The sequence below is a fragment of the Cornus florida genome, unplaced genomic scaffold (assembly GCF_030987335.1).
Source record: "Cornus florida cultivar Cherokee Brave unplaced genomic scaffold, ASM3098733v1 CherokeeBrave_3.0.0_Hap2_Chr07, whole genome shotgun sequence".
Taxonomy (NCBI): Eukaryota; Viridiplantae; Streptophyta; class Magnoliopsida; order Cornales; family Cornaceae; genus Cornus; species Cornus florida.
Window position 1 is genome coordinate 10,611,156 of NW_026775577.1, and position 15,795 is coordinate 10,626,950.

The 15,795-nt window shown below is 36.1% G+C and overlaps 2 protein-coding genes across 2 annotated transcripts; both read left to right on the plus strand.

Annotated features, from left to right (window-relative positions):
- Positions 1-2: 2 nt before the first annotated feature.
- On the plus strand, positions 3-7,322 carry LOC132316246 (uncharacterized). Its single transcript, XM_059814755.1, has 4 exons — positions 3-162; positions 4,432-4,706; positions 6,052-6,240; positions 6,950-7,322. The coding sequence occupies exons 2-4, from the start codon at positions 4,467-4,469 to the stop codon at positions 7,031-7,033; spliced, it is 513 nt and encodes a 170-aa protein (XP_059670738.1). The 5' UTR covers positions 3-162; positions 4,432-4,466; the 3' UTR covers positions 7,034-7,322.
- Positions 7,323-8,349: 1,027 nt separating this feature from the next.
- On the plus strand, positions 8,350-14,942 carry LOC132316245 (ATP synthase subunit beta, mitochondrial). The gene is made up of 9 exons (XM_059814754.1): positions 8,350-9,380; positions 10,450-10,525; positions 10,645-10,733; positions 11,860-11,977; positions 12,058-12,161; positions 12,269-12,427; positions 12,530-12,754; positions 12,842-13,153; positions 14,549-14,942. The coding sequence occupies exons 1-9, from the start codon at positions 8,907-8,909 to the stop codon at positions 14,660-14,662; spliced, it is 1,671 nt and encodes a 556-aa protein (XP_059670737.1). The 5' UTR covers positions 8,350-8,906; the 3' UTR covers positions 14,663-14,942.
- The last annotated feature ends 853 nt before the right edge of the window (positions 14,943-15,795 follow it).

Here is a 15,795-nt window from a genome sequence, read left to right on the forward strand (position 1 = left end):
ATGCATTGGGCACTAGAGGGCCTCGAAATTTGAGGCCCATTGGGGATGGTAAAAAAAAAAAAATTAAGTTAGGGCAAGTTTTTCAGACGACACAATCTGCTTCGACACTCCGCAGGACGCAGCCTCCGCTATCTCCTCAGGCTCAGGTAACACCGTGACAAGGTATGTTCATCCTCTCTCTCTTCTCTCTCCTTTTGCATGAATCGATCTTTTTTTTTTTTTTTCCTCTCCCTAAGTCCACTCCAATCTCACAACAGCAGCAACCATACCCCTTTTCCTCATAATTTTTTTGCATTTTCACATTCAATCCTACGAAAATTAAGGATCCCTTCTAGTGGGTTGAGGACCTGAGGTAATAATTAACTTTTCGATCTCTAAATTATGCTCATACTTAAAAGTGCCAAATTAAGGGTTTTTTTTTTTTTTAAATTTTTTTATATGAAGATACATACCACCATCATTGATGTTATTTGAAGTTGGCTCAGCTAGAATTTCAGTTAATAATACTGTCAAAGGCTCAAAGCACTTGCCATCAGGATGTACAAACGCATGGAAATCAAGAGCAAGCTTTAACAAAACAAAAGTCAATGGTTTTTTCTATTAATTTGCACAGGTCTTCTGTAGCAATGATCAATCAATCACTGCTACTAAAGTTGATTCCTCACCCTGAAATCAAGAAAGGGGTAATTGGCTCCCAAAAAAAAAAACACACACACAAACACAAAGCTCCAGTGAAAACTCCAGCCAGGAGACCATTCGACCAAACTGCTTGATTTTAGATTTTTTTTTAATATTATAGTTATTGTATGATCGGCAATGCTTAGTTATTATTGTTTCCATTTGATTCTCAATCCGTTTTATGTTAATTGTGATCTTCTTTCACATGCTAGCAAGACACTCTTCTTAGGATCTCGTGAGCATTTACTTTGATATAAAGTTGAATTTTAATTTTTGTGAGTAAGTTGTGTTGAATATTTCCTTTTATTTTTTAAATATAAACTGGTTCGTGCTCTTTTTAAAGCACCAAGACCGGGTTTTCTTTTGTGTGTTTTCAACATTAATATATTTTATGTTCTTATCATCTCATATTAATGAAAATTCTACATTCTTATAAATTTTTTGTGCCTGTGAAATTTCGCACTCTTTAATTGATAGATTTATTGTTATTAGTTATCTGTCTTATGCACACTGCACAGGCGCACAATTATTTATTGGTGGTTATTAGTTAGTTGTCTTATGCAAATTGCACAGGTGTGCAATTATTTGTTGGTGGTGATAAAAATATATAGTTATTTGTCTTATGCACACTGTACAATTATTTGTTGGTGATGATAAATTTATAGTTATTAGTTAGTAGTCTTATGCACAATGCACAGCCGCACAATTATATTAGCTATAGAATTTGAAAACATCGTGTGAAAATTTCGCACTCTTATAATATTTTTTTTTTTTTTTTTTTGCGCGTGTGAAACTTAAGGGCCTCACATTTGAAAGTTCGTCTAGGACCTCTCAAAATATTTGGAATCTCAGGGCCGGCCCTGAGAATTCCTGATAGGCAAACTAGTTATATAGTTTAGGTACTAATATCAAATAAATTCAAATTCAAATTCTATATGATAACTAAAAAAGTAAAATTAGTAGATTAGTGAACTAGGAATATTATATAACAAAAAAAAAAAATTTAATTTTTATTTTTTACTTTGGCAAGATACGCACTAATACTCCCACTTATGCATACGAGGATTTGAAGTTTCGCATTTTACTTTGAAATGCAAGCAAGTATCACCAAGCTTTAGTTATAGTCCAATTATCTAACGAATTTTATTTGATTTCTCATTAGCGTTACATACTTTAACGCACGAATACAAATTGTCTTATGTGCCATTTCATTCTATGTTGCATCTGTTTTTTGGTTTTTTTCATTTTACACAGGATACACTGTACAACACTTGGTGTTAGTGTTCTAACTTTTTTTTTTTTTCAGACATGGTCTTGTATATTTTAAAATTTTATTGTGAAAAAAGGATTAAAATTGAAATTTTAAAATTAATGTGTTAAAAAACATTATAAACTAAAAAATCTAAAACTGGACAAAAAAAAAAAAAAAAAAAAAAAAAAAGAGAATGAGAAATTGTTCGGAATTAATCATCATTTGATACTAAACAAATGTGTAAACTTTATTCAATTTTTATGTGTGTAAGTGGTGATTAGCCCAAATAATAGTTCCGGACATAATAAAATTTCAAAGAGAACACTATTTTAGAAGAAATTATTATGTAGACCCGGATCATTGATCCAGGCAATCACAACTTTAATTTTCGCAACAAAAAAAAAAAATTGCATAAAACTTGCGCATATTTGATTAAAACTAACACATATTTTATTTTTACTCTATTTTTTTAAAAAAAATGGTGATAGGCTAATAATTTATTCAAATTTCAAAGGGCATTACTTAGTAGAGTAGGGTAATGGAACTAGTAAAACGCACACTGCTCTCCAATGGATGTACAAGTCGTGTGACTGGCCCTAGCCCTAGCCCACCGGCGATTGCTCTCCTCAGGCAGTTGGTCTCTATCGGCGGCTCCTCCAGGTTCGTTTTTGACTCACTTCCTCTCTCCTCTCCTTCAACCATCTCTTGCCTTGCCTCACTTCATGGCCATCCTCACCCACAACCACCCACAGCCACCACCCATTTTGTACCACCACCAAATCCAACATATCACTAAGATTTTGCTGCCTAGTGCAAAAATCCCTAAACCAGAAAACTCAATCTTGTAGGTGTCGGCAATCTTGAACATGGGTATGGGTACAAGCTATAGAGCCACTAGCTATGAAATCATTTTCACGTACTGCTACAATTCTTTTCCAAGTATGTTGTGTCCATTCGGCAATCTTGAACATAATACATATATATTGTATATGCCTATGTGGATGAGGACCATGGTCTATGATGTTAATTGATTTGTTTTTGCTACGTTTGTACATCTAGGTAAAAAGGTCGACCAAAACTCACATGAAGTAATTAAAAATGATCTTAAAAAATTAAACATTGGAGGAGATGGTATATAGTAGAAAAGATTGGAAAAAGAGAATTCATGTGGTCGAACCCATTCATATGGGATAAAGGCGAGGATGATGATGATTATGATGACATTTCTACATCTAGGTTCATTAGTTTAAATGCAAATTGCTGAGTATCAAGGAGAAGTTTTCGTATTTATACATTTGCATATGTTGCAATGGCTATCTATGCTATAAGGAAGACTTCCTTAGGAATTTCAAATTGCTGTCATATTAACGGACCAAGCAACCTTGTTCGATAATTTTTTTGATAAGTAAGCAACCTTGTTCGATAATATATATACATATTTGACTAATGGAGTCATTTTTTGGCTTTATTTATGGTATTATGGATTTCGCTTAACTTGTTGAATATATAATAATATGCTATTTTATTGTTGTATCCTAGCCGTGTCTTATCTTTTTTGAGGTTTGTTTTGTTGTGCCGTGTCCGTGTCATGTCGTACCCGAGTCTGTGTCCGTGCTTCCCATGTTTTAACCAATATTAATTGGGAAGATTATGAGGATTTATATCTGAACTTTGGAAAGGTGGTTTGAGTGTTTTGTCATTTTAGATATGTTCATTAATTTCATCTTAGGAGATTGATTTGTGGTTTAATTTCTCTGCTGGAATAGTGTTATGAATTCTTGGAGTTTGGCAATTGAATTTTGACAATTGGTCTCTCATTTCGGGATACTGTTGTTTTGAACACCCTTTGACATCGACTAATTATTCTCCTTTATTATACATTTGTATTGCTGTTGTGTGCTTAAAAGTGCTGTATTTAAAAATATGTCACATTTACCAAGATCCCAGCTATTACTATGGTGGAGTTAGCATTTTGTTGGAGTTGATTGATACATTCTTATAGCTATGTTATAGATCACACTAGCAAATAAACTTTCCTGAATGTTGTTTTTTTTCCCCCTTCCTTGTAGCAGGAGAAATTTAAATTTTCCAAGGGGCATTTTTCAAGTATTTACATTTTGCATGGCTGCCTCAATCACCTTGAATATTTTGGGTTTGTTTGATCGCTTATCTAAAAAATTGGAACTTAGACTTTCTTGTCCCTACTTTGTGACCATATAGTTGCATTAATAAGCCAATATTATTGAATTCCATTCCTGCATGTTGTAGTTTTATAGTTTTCTGGAACTTCGCAGAATTCTTCATTTCAATTTGGTAAAAGATAACCCCGGCTGCATCAACTAGTGAATTTGCATTCTGAGTGCTTTTTTGTTTCTTTGTCGGAGGGTTCATCCTCTGACAATCTTCTCATTTTAATTTTGCTTTAGTTTGCACAGCCAATTAGTCAGTTTCATGGAATCTCCAGTTCATAGAAATTTATCTGATATTTGTTGTGCTATCAGTATGATGAGATGATTAAGCCACATCCTTGGTAACCATGCATGGAGTTGGGCAGATATCTTCTCAATTTCGTAGACAATTGCATACATTATCTCGTAATGGTCCTAGCGAGACCTTGAAGAGGAGGGTTGCTGAATTGGAGAAAATCAGGAAAAGGTGGAAGCCTAAGCAATTTTTTGTAGAAGTTCCAGAATCAAAAGCATTCCTTGACACTGCAACTACGCCTATGATTCTCACTGTTGTTGGAGGGGTGCTCTTTGCAAAGATTCTGATGATGGTATGATCAGTAAGAGCATTTTCTATATATTGTTTTAATCCTTTCTTTTTTGTTATTTTCATATTGCGGCGAAAATTTTATTGTTTGGAGTAACTGCATAATGTCAGGATGAACTTTGTGGGTTCCAAACTGGCAGTGATCACAACTTCACATTATTGAACATGCAATTTATAGTTTTAAAATTCAACTACATCTGATTGTTCTCTTTATGGTTATTTCCGTTTTTCGCAAAGTAGGGACCACATAGCATGCATGCAGAAGGCAACCATATCGTTGCATTAACAAGCTAACATTAGTGAATTCCATTCCTGCAGGCTGTAGTTTTCTTGGCCTTCACAGAATTTTTTATTTCAATTTTGTAAACAATGAGCTTGGGTGCATCAATTAGTGAAAATGCATTCTAAGTAATTTTTTGGGGGTTCATCTTGCTTCTGACAATAACATGCCCCTTCCCATATTAGTTTTACTTTGTTTTGCACAGCCAATTAGGTCTCAGGATCGATTCGTGCTAGGTGCAAACAATTCCTTTTTTTTTATTTTTTTGTTTTTGGGGGGGGGGGGGGGGGGGGGGGGGGGGGGCGAGATTCCAATAATTGCATCAGGGAGCCTAACATTGATGACTTCCCCGCAGGCCATAGTTACTTCAGTTTTCTAACCTGAAAATTTTGCATTTATGCTCCTTTCAGTAGGAAGGAAAAAAATTGAATGGAAGGGAGAGAAGAAGGGATGACTGAGACAACCCTAGGGAAGAGATTAAGTGTTTCCCTATTTTTTTTTCAGTTGGATGAAAGAGAATGGAAAAAGCTTACAATTTAATTTGATCTATAGGATAAAAGGAAAGATAAAATTTTAAGTTGTTTTCACCATTAAACCCATCACTACTTTATTTATTGAATTTATTAAATATTTATGAAGGGTGATGTGGTAATTTAAAACTTCTATAATAGGCTCATTTGTCTTCTCTCCCGTTTTCCGCCCATATTTTGGCGGATGAAAATTTGTGAAGGAAGAAGGATGACTCATCCTTCCTATTATCCTTTCTTTCCTTATATCATCTCTACCGAACGAAGGAAATTTATTCCTTCCTTCCTATTTTCCTTCCACCCCTCTTCTTTCCTTTCTACCGAACATAGCATTAAGAAATTGGTAAAACCGGGTTAGACCAACTCAAAAATCTTACAATTGCATTCCAAATAAAATCTGGAATTTAGAGGTTTGATCCCGTGTTTTCTGGAATTACCTGCCTTCTCTCATGTTGACCTTTTGTTGGCTGACACAAACAATTAGTTATATGCATTGAATCTACACGAATATGAGTTAATTTGATGATCTATTATGCTGACAGTTAGACGAGTCAAAATCCCAAGAAACGATCGAACGCAAAATAAAGAATGCTCCCGCTGGTCAGGGCACTGTCCGGATGCTCACCCGTGAAGAGTGGGAGGAAATAAAGGATGTTCGGCCAAGAACTCCATTTGAATCTAAGCTTGCTCGTCCAAATGCACGACTAAGAACTGGGGAATCATTGCACATGGTGAGGCCTGTTTCTTTTCCATTACGCCTTTTTGGTCAATTGAATTTATGCGGCAAGTAAGAGGCTTAAAGTCATGCTTAGACGTTCTATTGGAAGTCGAGGACTGTTGTATATGATGGTAATTTCTCATAAATGGTGTTAAAAATTGATATATTTAATTCAGTGGTAATGTTTTTCTATTTTCTTTCTCTAAGGGCTTCATATAAGATTCTGAATGATGGTACAGAACCAAAGTAATCATGATCATAAACCCGGACTATGATATTATGCCTACTGTAGAAATTATTAAATCGGATGTGGCTTAGTTATTATAAATAAGCTATGCACCAGCCTAACATCATATTCCATATTTATACTGGCCTCGACTAATTTTCTACCATAGCTGAAATGGTTTTATTATGATGATCAATGGCCTTGAAGCATGTTGTCACGTGAGAGTAATAGAGAACAAATTAATGTCAACTGCCTAGTTCTATGTTTTTGTGTTTGGTACTATTTCTTCGGTTTTGCTTTCATGAGTGTTTGTACACACACAGCAGAAATCTAGCAGCACTGACCAGGAGACAACACCTTACATTTCAATTAGACATGTTGTCCATACTGATGCCCGACATCAACAAACAGCTAGATATAAGCATTTCTGTTAGATGATAATGACATCAACATGGGACTACTTATGCTCAATTTTTTGTTTACTTGTAATCTGCAGGAGGATTTGAAGGATTGGACGATTGATGTGCTCATAGATGCACTCACTCGGGTTGAAGAAAGTGCTAAGAATGGGTCCAATTAATCGGTGCTGTCACCTGCTAAAAAACATAGCCTAAATTGTGGTTCTGGTCCATCATCTACGCTGTTAAAATTAACTGTGGCATGATTAAATGCGTGTATCGTCTTGAAAATCTGTATGTCTATATTTGATTGTGTTGCAGCATTTATCTTAACATCTGTCCTAAATCATGCTTACGAAGCCATTGGCTTGCAGCTTGGAATTAAAACTTTTTGACTGCCTATTCTGCAATTGGTTGGCTGGAATCAGAAATTCATTGAGGAATGATACACAGATATGATTTCTCTGCTAAGTTTCTATATAAAATGGTGTATTCGAGTCCTATCATTTCAAAACAATAAGAAACTATGTGTTCCTTTCATTTTATATTCTAGTTTGAAAACTATTGCAGAGAGGATACTTAGCCTATATTTTCTGGGGACTATGGGATGATTGTTGATGATAAACAGAGCAGGATATGAAATTTTAGTTCCAGGAAAATGATATAGCGTATCGGACTGTTTTATATGACGTCATTCCCCTCTCATGTAGAAGCAGTCGGATATGTCCGACTTTTGAACTGATTTATATGACGTCATTTCCCTCTCGTATAGAAACAGTCGGATGTGTTTGACTTTTGACAGTTGTATCATTACTCTTGGTTTCAAATTCATCGATCACATATCGGTTTATGGTTTGATCCAGTGTTCTCTTCTTCAGCTCCTACATTGGTGCTCAATCTTGATCTTGGAGTTATATTTCTTGCGATGCTAATAGGTCAACATATCTTTTTGTATCTAATATTATTGGCAATTTTTTTATTTTTTATTTTTTATTTTATAAATAATGATTTTTTATTTTATTTTTTTGCCAAAAAAAAATGATGATTTTGAGAATCTCCATTGGACGTTATGTTGGGATAATCAGTTGGTTTGATTAATACAATTTTTTTTATTGCCAATGAAAAAAATTGAAAGGTTAAGATTCCATTCAGTGGCTAAGACATTATTGACAAATCTGCAATACATTATTTAGTAAAAATAAAATAAAATAAATAAATAAAGAGAAAAAAGGAAGAAAAAGAATTAATTTCAAACTTGATATCATGAACCCAACCAGATATTCTAATGGCAAAAATTGTCAAATCACATGGTGAGAGTGAGAGTTTGAATTCTCTTCGAGAATTTTTTCGATAATTATTCCGTGTACGTAAGATTGCATGTGTCGTCTGCTAATAAATTATGAAGTACTTTAAAATGTCCAATACCACCATTCACCATTGTCCATAAAAAAATTAAAAAAATATTTAATCATAGGTTTATTTTTTCACATTTTATTTATAATATATTGGTGTTAAAATTATAATGTGCTATATTGAATAAAATTGTACTACGTTTATTTATTTATTTTTTATGTTTTATGATAATCAAATTAAATTTATTGGACAAACAATTGTTCAACTGTTGTAATTTTTTTTTTGTTTTTTTTTTTTTATTTATAAAAAAACTGGTGTAACTGGTGCGTAACTGTGTGTATTTGTGTGTATATATATAAAACTCAACGTCCTAAGTTTTCGTGCCCATGATAGGTGTCACGTCCAGGTTGTTTGAACTCGTCCCCCATAGTTCAGCACCAGAGTGAGTGTAACATTTCCACTCAGATCCAAACAACCTGGACGCCAAAATCTCTTGCTAATTCCACCTCACAAATCTTCACGCGCTCTTTTTGAACACTAAGCGTCTCTCGCTCTAACCTTCATCACCATGCCCATCCTCCTCCTCTCTCTCTTCATTTCCAATGTGATTTTACTTCACTTGGCTGAGCTGACCATTACATTAGCTAAATACATTCATCAAACCCTAACCCTAACCCACATTTCACACACAAATCTTCATCCATGGCTTCTCGCAAGCTCCTATCCTCCCTCCTCCGTTCCTCCACCCGTCGCTCTGCTCTAAAACCCTCGATCACTAATCCTAGACCTCACACACCGTCTCTATCATCTCGTCCTTCGCCGGCCGGTTTTCTCTTAAACCGCGTCGTGGACTTCTCCACCTCCTCCGCTGCCGCGGCTGCTCCGGCTCCGTCATCGCCGCCGTCGAAGGGGGCCGGTGGGAAGATCACTGATGAGTTCACCGGCGCTGGTGCGATCGGCCAGGTGTGTCAGGTGATCGGTGCGGTTGTGGATGTTCGGTTCGAGGAAGGCTTGCCACCGATCCTGACGGCGCTTGAGGTTTTGGATAATTCTATTCGAGTGGTTCTTGAGGTAGCGCAGCATTTGGGAGAGAACATGGTGAGGACGATTGCTATGGACGGGACGGAGGGGCTTGTTAGGGGACAAAGGGTCCTCAATACTGGTTCGTCCATCACTGTACGTTTCTTCTTTCATACTCTCTCCTTCTATATATATGGTAAGTCTCTCTATACATATTGCTTCTGTATATGTTTGAATATGTTATTTCGTCAAAGAACAATAGTTTGGGTTATGCTTCTTGGGTAATTGATTATAACTGCTCCTTTCGTTATTGCATTTTATTATTTGGTGGTTGATAAGCATGCTCTGTTTTGTAGTTGTTATGAAGTACTTAGTGGAGTTTGGATTTTTGAAAAGTGAATTTCACTTTTAAAGAATATAATTATTATGTATTACCCTTTTTTCCTCAATTTGTGATTTGGGTCTTAGATATCCTGCTGTTCTTGTTCATTGCTTTGCAAGGATCAAGGATCACCAAGGTTTGAAAAGGATTATGATAAAAAAGATAGGTTTGAAGGAGCTAATAGTGTTTCCTCTGTTTAAAGGAGTTAATAGTATTTCTGCATGATGTGCATGAATGATGTTGCAGACCGTCTAAGTCAATCCACGATAATAGAAACACCTGGTTGATGGAGGAATACTACTTCAGTACCTAGTACCCATGTATAATGGATGAAATCTGGAGTGATACAAGGAGCTATAAATGATAAACGAGAATCCTTAAAGGTCTGGAAATCATTATTAAATCCCTCAAATAATGGGCTTGTGTGGCATTATTTATAAGTGGCTTAAGGATCTATCAGCTTTCGTTTTTGTTGAACTTCATGTCTCCAAGAGAGAGTTCTGGAGGGAGGAGGAAAGTAAACAATTAACATAGACAACAAGTATCGTATAAGTTTTTAGTTGAAATTCACCTTCGCATTGAAATTGTTTGTTTCAAGTAAATATATATATTTCACTACTGTGTTGGTCTCAATAAGAATAAAACATGTTATACATTGGACTAGTAAACCATCCATCTGCATTTTTCATGGATTCATGGTTAGACTAAGTTCAAGCTTTGAATTTAGTCAAGATTCAGATTTTTTAAATTTCCTCCCGTTTCAATTAACCTTGGTTTTGCATCTTCTTTTTTATTTTATTTATTTATTTATTTATTTTTTCAATCCTGGGGTTGCACTTGCAGGTGCCTGTTGGCAGAGCTACACTTGGTCGCATTATGAATGTTATTGGAGAAGCTATTGATGAAAAGGGTGAACTAAGTAAGCCTAGTTAGAATTCACTTGTTTTTGTTGTGTAGCGAGTGTATGTGTGCCTATGTTCACAACTTCACATAACCTAATGCTTTTGTATTTCTGTTTTGATTAATTTCTATTTGAAGAAACCGATCACTTTCTCCCCATTCATCGAGAAGCTCCAGCCTTTGTTGAGCAGGCAACTGAACAACAGATTCTTGTTACAGGAATCAAGGTGATCTCCCTCTAAAGTTTGCACAATAAATGCATTTAAATGACATTTACATCATATATGATCCATTTATATGGATTTGTTATGTCTTATTTTTGTGAGATAAGTGATTTGTTCTGTCACATGAAGGGAGGGAGATCTCTTTTCGTTTTCTTATCTTTTAGTATGTACATTTAAACAGTCACCACTAATAACAATTATAACAAACAAAGCCTTCTCCAACTATTTGGGAAATTGGGGTTGACTACATGAATCATATTGCTCCAACTCCATGGGGTCAAATCTTATTAATTGAATCTCTCTCCCTCTCTCTCTCTCACGTGGTTGCTACTTTAACCATCTCACGAACGTATTTATTCTAATTCTATGATTTCTTGTCTTCTCACACATCCATGTCATTTTTCCCATGCTTACTTTGTGCATTTGTTGTTTCTCAGTTGCCCATACATTTTGTCCCATCAAAAATGACTGTTATGGTAGTTATTTTATAGAACTTCCCTTTCAATTTTAGAGGGATACACCCGATCACAATATTCTGAGCATATTCCTTCATGTAATCCACCATCCTTGATTCTATGATTAACGCAAATTCCAAATTCTCCTTCATTGTGAATAATCAAGTTTAAATAACGGAAATGTTCATATTTTGGTATCTTTTGAGTCTCAATCATCACGACATCCCTTTTTTTATTTATAAATTTGCTACAATTACACTTCATTTATTAAGTTTTATTCCTACTTATCTTAATAACTTTTAATTCTAGAGCTTTTGTCCAAACTGTCAATTTAGTACTTAGCCCTTCTCTAGCTTCATCAATTAGGCAGTCAAAAGATGAGCTAGCAGAAAAATCATAAAATAACATGTACGAATAAATCTGGTCATGAATGTGTTCCATTAGTTTATAATGCTAATCCTTGATGTAAGTCTATTGAAATTGCACGTCCTTTACAGATTAACACAAAGTGTAAATATTTTGTTAATCTGCATAACATTTAACATGTAAAAGCGGGCCTTATGTTACCACCAGTCCACCATAAGTCCCCCATGGGTGTGGTGTCAGCCTTCACATTCTATTTATTGCCTGCATCTTCTGCGCCCTACAATTTTTATATAGTCTCCATTTGCTAGGTGGTGGATCTACTTGCTCCATACCAAAGAGGTGGAAAGATTGGGCTGTTTGGTGGTGCTGGTGTAGGAAAGACGGTGCTTATTATGGAACTTATTAACAATGTTGCGAAAGCTCATGGTTTGTTTACAATTGCTTTCTGGACAACCTTCTACCTAATTTATATGCTTATTTTCTCACTCTCTTTCCTTTTCAATCAGGTGGTTTCTCTGTCTTTGCTGGTGTTGGTGAACGTACTCGAGAGGGCAATGATTTGTATAGGGAAATGATCGAGAGTGGCGTTATTAAACTTGGAGACAAACAGGTCATTCCATTGCAATTTTGACATTTGCAACGAGTCTGTTCCCTTGTGGTTGCTTTTGTGGTTCTTTAAACTTATTCTTCTTTTAACATGGTGTAAAAATTTTCTAGAGTGAAAGCAAGTGTGCTCTTGTCTACGGTCAAATGAATGAACCCCCTGGTGCTCGTGCTCGTGTTGGACTTACTGGGCTAACTGTAGCTGAGCACTTCCGAGATGCAGAAGGGCAAGATGTGCTCCTGTTCATTGACAACATCTTCCGCTTCACTCAAGTAAGACTGCTTGATAAGAATCTCTTGATCATCTGCTCTTATACACGTTGGAGTCTACTAACTTGGCTGTCCTTTATTCCTCTTTTCTTGGCTGTTCTCTAGGCCAACTCCGAGGTTTCTGCTTTACTAGGTCGGATCCCATCTGCTGTTGGTTACCAGCCAACTTTGGCTACAGATCTTGGTGGCCTTCAAGAACGGATTACAACGACCAAGAAAGGATCCATCACATCCGTCCAAGCCATTTATGTGCCTGCTGATGATTTGACAGATCCAGCCCCTGCAACCACTTTTGCCCATCTGGATGCGACTACTGTGTTGTCCAGACAGGTTATTGACAATCAAATTTGACTGAGAGTTATAACACAATTTCTCTTAAATCAGCCATGGTAACTTTGGAATTGTTATTTAATGTAGATTTCTGAGCTTGGTATCTATCCTGCTGTTGATCCCCTGGATTCCACCTCCCGTATGCTTTCTCCTCATATTTTAGGTGACGAACATTACAATACTGCTCGTGGTGTACAAAAAGTTCTCCAGAATTACAAGAATCTTCAAGATATTATTGCCATTTTGGGAATGGATGAACTAAGTGAGGATGACAAACTCACTGTTGCCCGTGCTCGTAAAATCCAACGGTTCTTGAGCCAACCTTTCCATGTTGCAGAGGTGTTCACTGGTGCCCCTGGAAAATATGTGGATTTGAAAGAGAGCATCACAAGTTTCCAGGTAACAAAGACCTGCCTGCTATCCATGCATAAGAACCAAACCTTCACTGGTTGGAAATTTACTTCATAGTGTCACTTAACTGCTCATTTTCTTTGTCATTGGCATTTCTTGTGTCCTAAGAGTAATTACTGCCACCATAATTTAATAAGAATTACATGTATATAGATACAGAATTGAATTTTTAAAAGCACCACATGGTATGGAACACCGTAATAGGTCCTGTAATGTTTGTATTGAAGAGCATGCTAGTTGATCGCATGATACTTGTTGATGCTGTTGCCTAATGATGCCTGGAATAACCATTTGCACTAATGCAATGTTACTCATTGCTTTCTTTGATTGTGACTCAGACATGTGCTCGAATTGGCAATGGTTTTCTGATAATCACACCTGGGGGCTTGTGCAAATATCATATCATTATCGTCCACAATATCATACTGTATTTTGTTGTGCATTATTGTGCTTCTGCAATGAAAGATGTCAAGTAAAATTTCATTTTAAGAGAACCTTTAACTAGATTCAACTTTCTCAGAGGGGGGATTATGATCTGTAAGTGAACAAGGAGAGTGAAAAGAGGCAAAGGAGTATATCCTCGTAGAGGGCCTCAGGGTTATTGGAGAGGGGTGGTGGTGTGACATCTGGGTAATCTGATGGGACATGGGGTCAACTGAGTTGGTGAGGTCCTGGCAGTGTTGTAGGTGAGTTTGGTTATTTTTATCCTTTTAGAGAGATTCATTGTATTATTTGTATATATTTTAACTTTTATCTAAAGCCAATCTTAACAAGCAAATCACTATGTTGGACACTTCTCCTTAAAGGTGGTCTTGAAGATTGTCTTGGTAATCAAACATTCAGAGTCATCTTATAATACTTCAACATGTTAGCCTCCTTCCGCCGTTATGTTGCAACAAACTTCACTTTTTATTGCTTGAGCTTCAATCCTTAGGATTTTCAAACCACTATAATATTCCTTTTATTGGTTTCTCATTCTGGACGTTTTGTGCGGTTTTCTAGACATGGAATGGGTTTCCTAGTTATGATCAATCTTAATATTTTTGCCCGAAAACAAATCAAAGTCATTCAACTGCAGCATGGCGTGCGCACACTAGATTTATTGGAAAACTTTTTATTTTAGAGTGGAACCATAGAATTGCAGGCTTTAGCCCTGAGAATGAGGCTCCCTCCTGCGGGGTTTGGAGAGGGTCGAATGCACGTAGTCTTACTTCCGCATGAAAATGCTGTTGCTGGTTTAGAACTGAACTTTGCCATTGCGCCAAGTCTACCTCTTCTAATAAGCAGTATTTTCTTGTGTCAAGTTCCATTTTAGCGGATTGTGTTTATTTGTATATTGTGTGATCTCTGATGCATAAGATGGCTTTTCTTGTATCCTGACAGGGCGTTTTGGATGGCAAGTATGATGACCTTTCTGAGCAATCGTTTTACATGGTTGGGGGCATCGATGAAGTTATTGCCAAGGCCGAGAAGATTGCCAAGGAATCTGCTGCTTAATTATATTTGATCATTTCTTACCCTTTTAGTAGTCAGGAAAGTATACTTCATTTTTGGCCATGGCAGTGACAGTATGGAGAGAGTTTTTATTTTTTATTTTTTATGTTTTTTTCGGAGATAAATTAATTATTGTCAAGTCAAGTCTTGTTACTCATTGCCTGATTCTGATTGGATAGATCTAACTACATTCCTATTTCATAGGATGGTTCTTTTTCTTTTTTTATTTATTCCAATAATAGAAATTACTATTAGGAGAGGTAATTAAATCTCCTTGCTTTCATTTTCCCAAGTATTTTTTTTTAGACTTTTTTTATTTGGTGAAGTCATTTGATTTTTGTGGTGGTCCGTGTTGGAGCAAATTTACTGAATTAGTGAAACTTCTTGTTCTTTGATTTTATTTGGTTTGATTGAAACCTATTACCTAATTGGGTTTGAAATGTTTAATTTTAAAAGAATTGTGGGTGGAGGCGAAGATTAAAAGTAAAATGGAACAATGAGATAGAAATTTGAGGTAAAATAATTTTGAAAGATGATGAATTTTTAAAATGGTGAAAAGCAGAAAATGTGAAAAACAACACGCGCATAGGGATGGCAATGGAGCGGTTTGGGAAGGGTTTTTCGTTCCCCATCCCCACCCCCGTTTAATTTTGATACCCCAAAATCGCCCCATAACCGGTTCATTTTTTCCGTCTAATCCCCATAACTTTCAGAATCCCCATAACTTTCAGCCTCCCCAATTGCCTCCTATCTCTATTCTCGTTCTCAACTCTGAACTTGCCCTCTCTCAAACTACAAAATCTACAAGAATAAGTAGGTCAAAACCTATATATTTCAGCCTCCCCAATCGCCTCCATCTCTATTATTGTTCTCAACTCTGAACTTGCCCTCTTTATCTCTCTCCTGCAAACTACAAAATCTACAAGAATCAGAAGGTCAAAACCCATATATTCAATGATGGGTTTGAGAGAGAGCTTAGAGTTACACGGCCGCCTCAATAGCAAAATGGAAGTGAAGTCTAGGGTTTCCATTATATATATATATATATATATATATAAAGGTTAATTTGGTAAATATATGAACATGGATGGGTAAATTAGTAATTTAACATATTAAACGGGGCGGTTGCGGGGGCG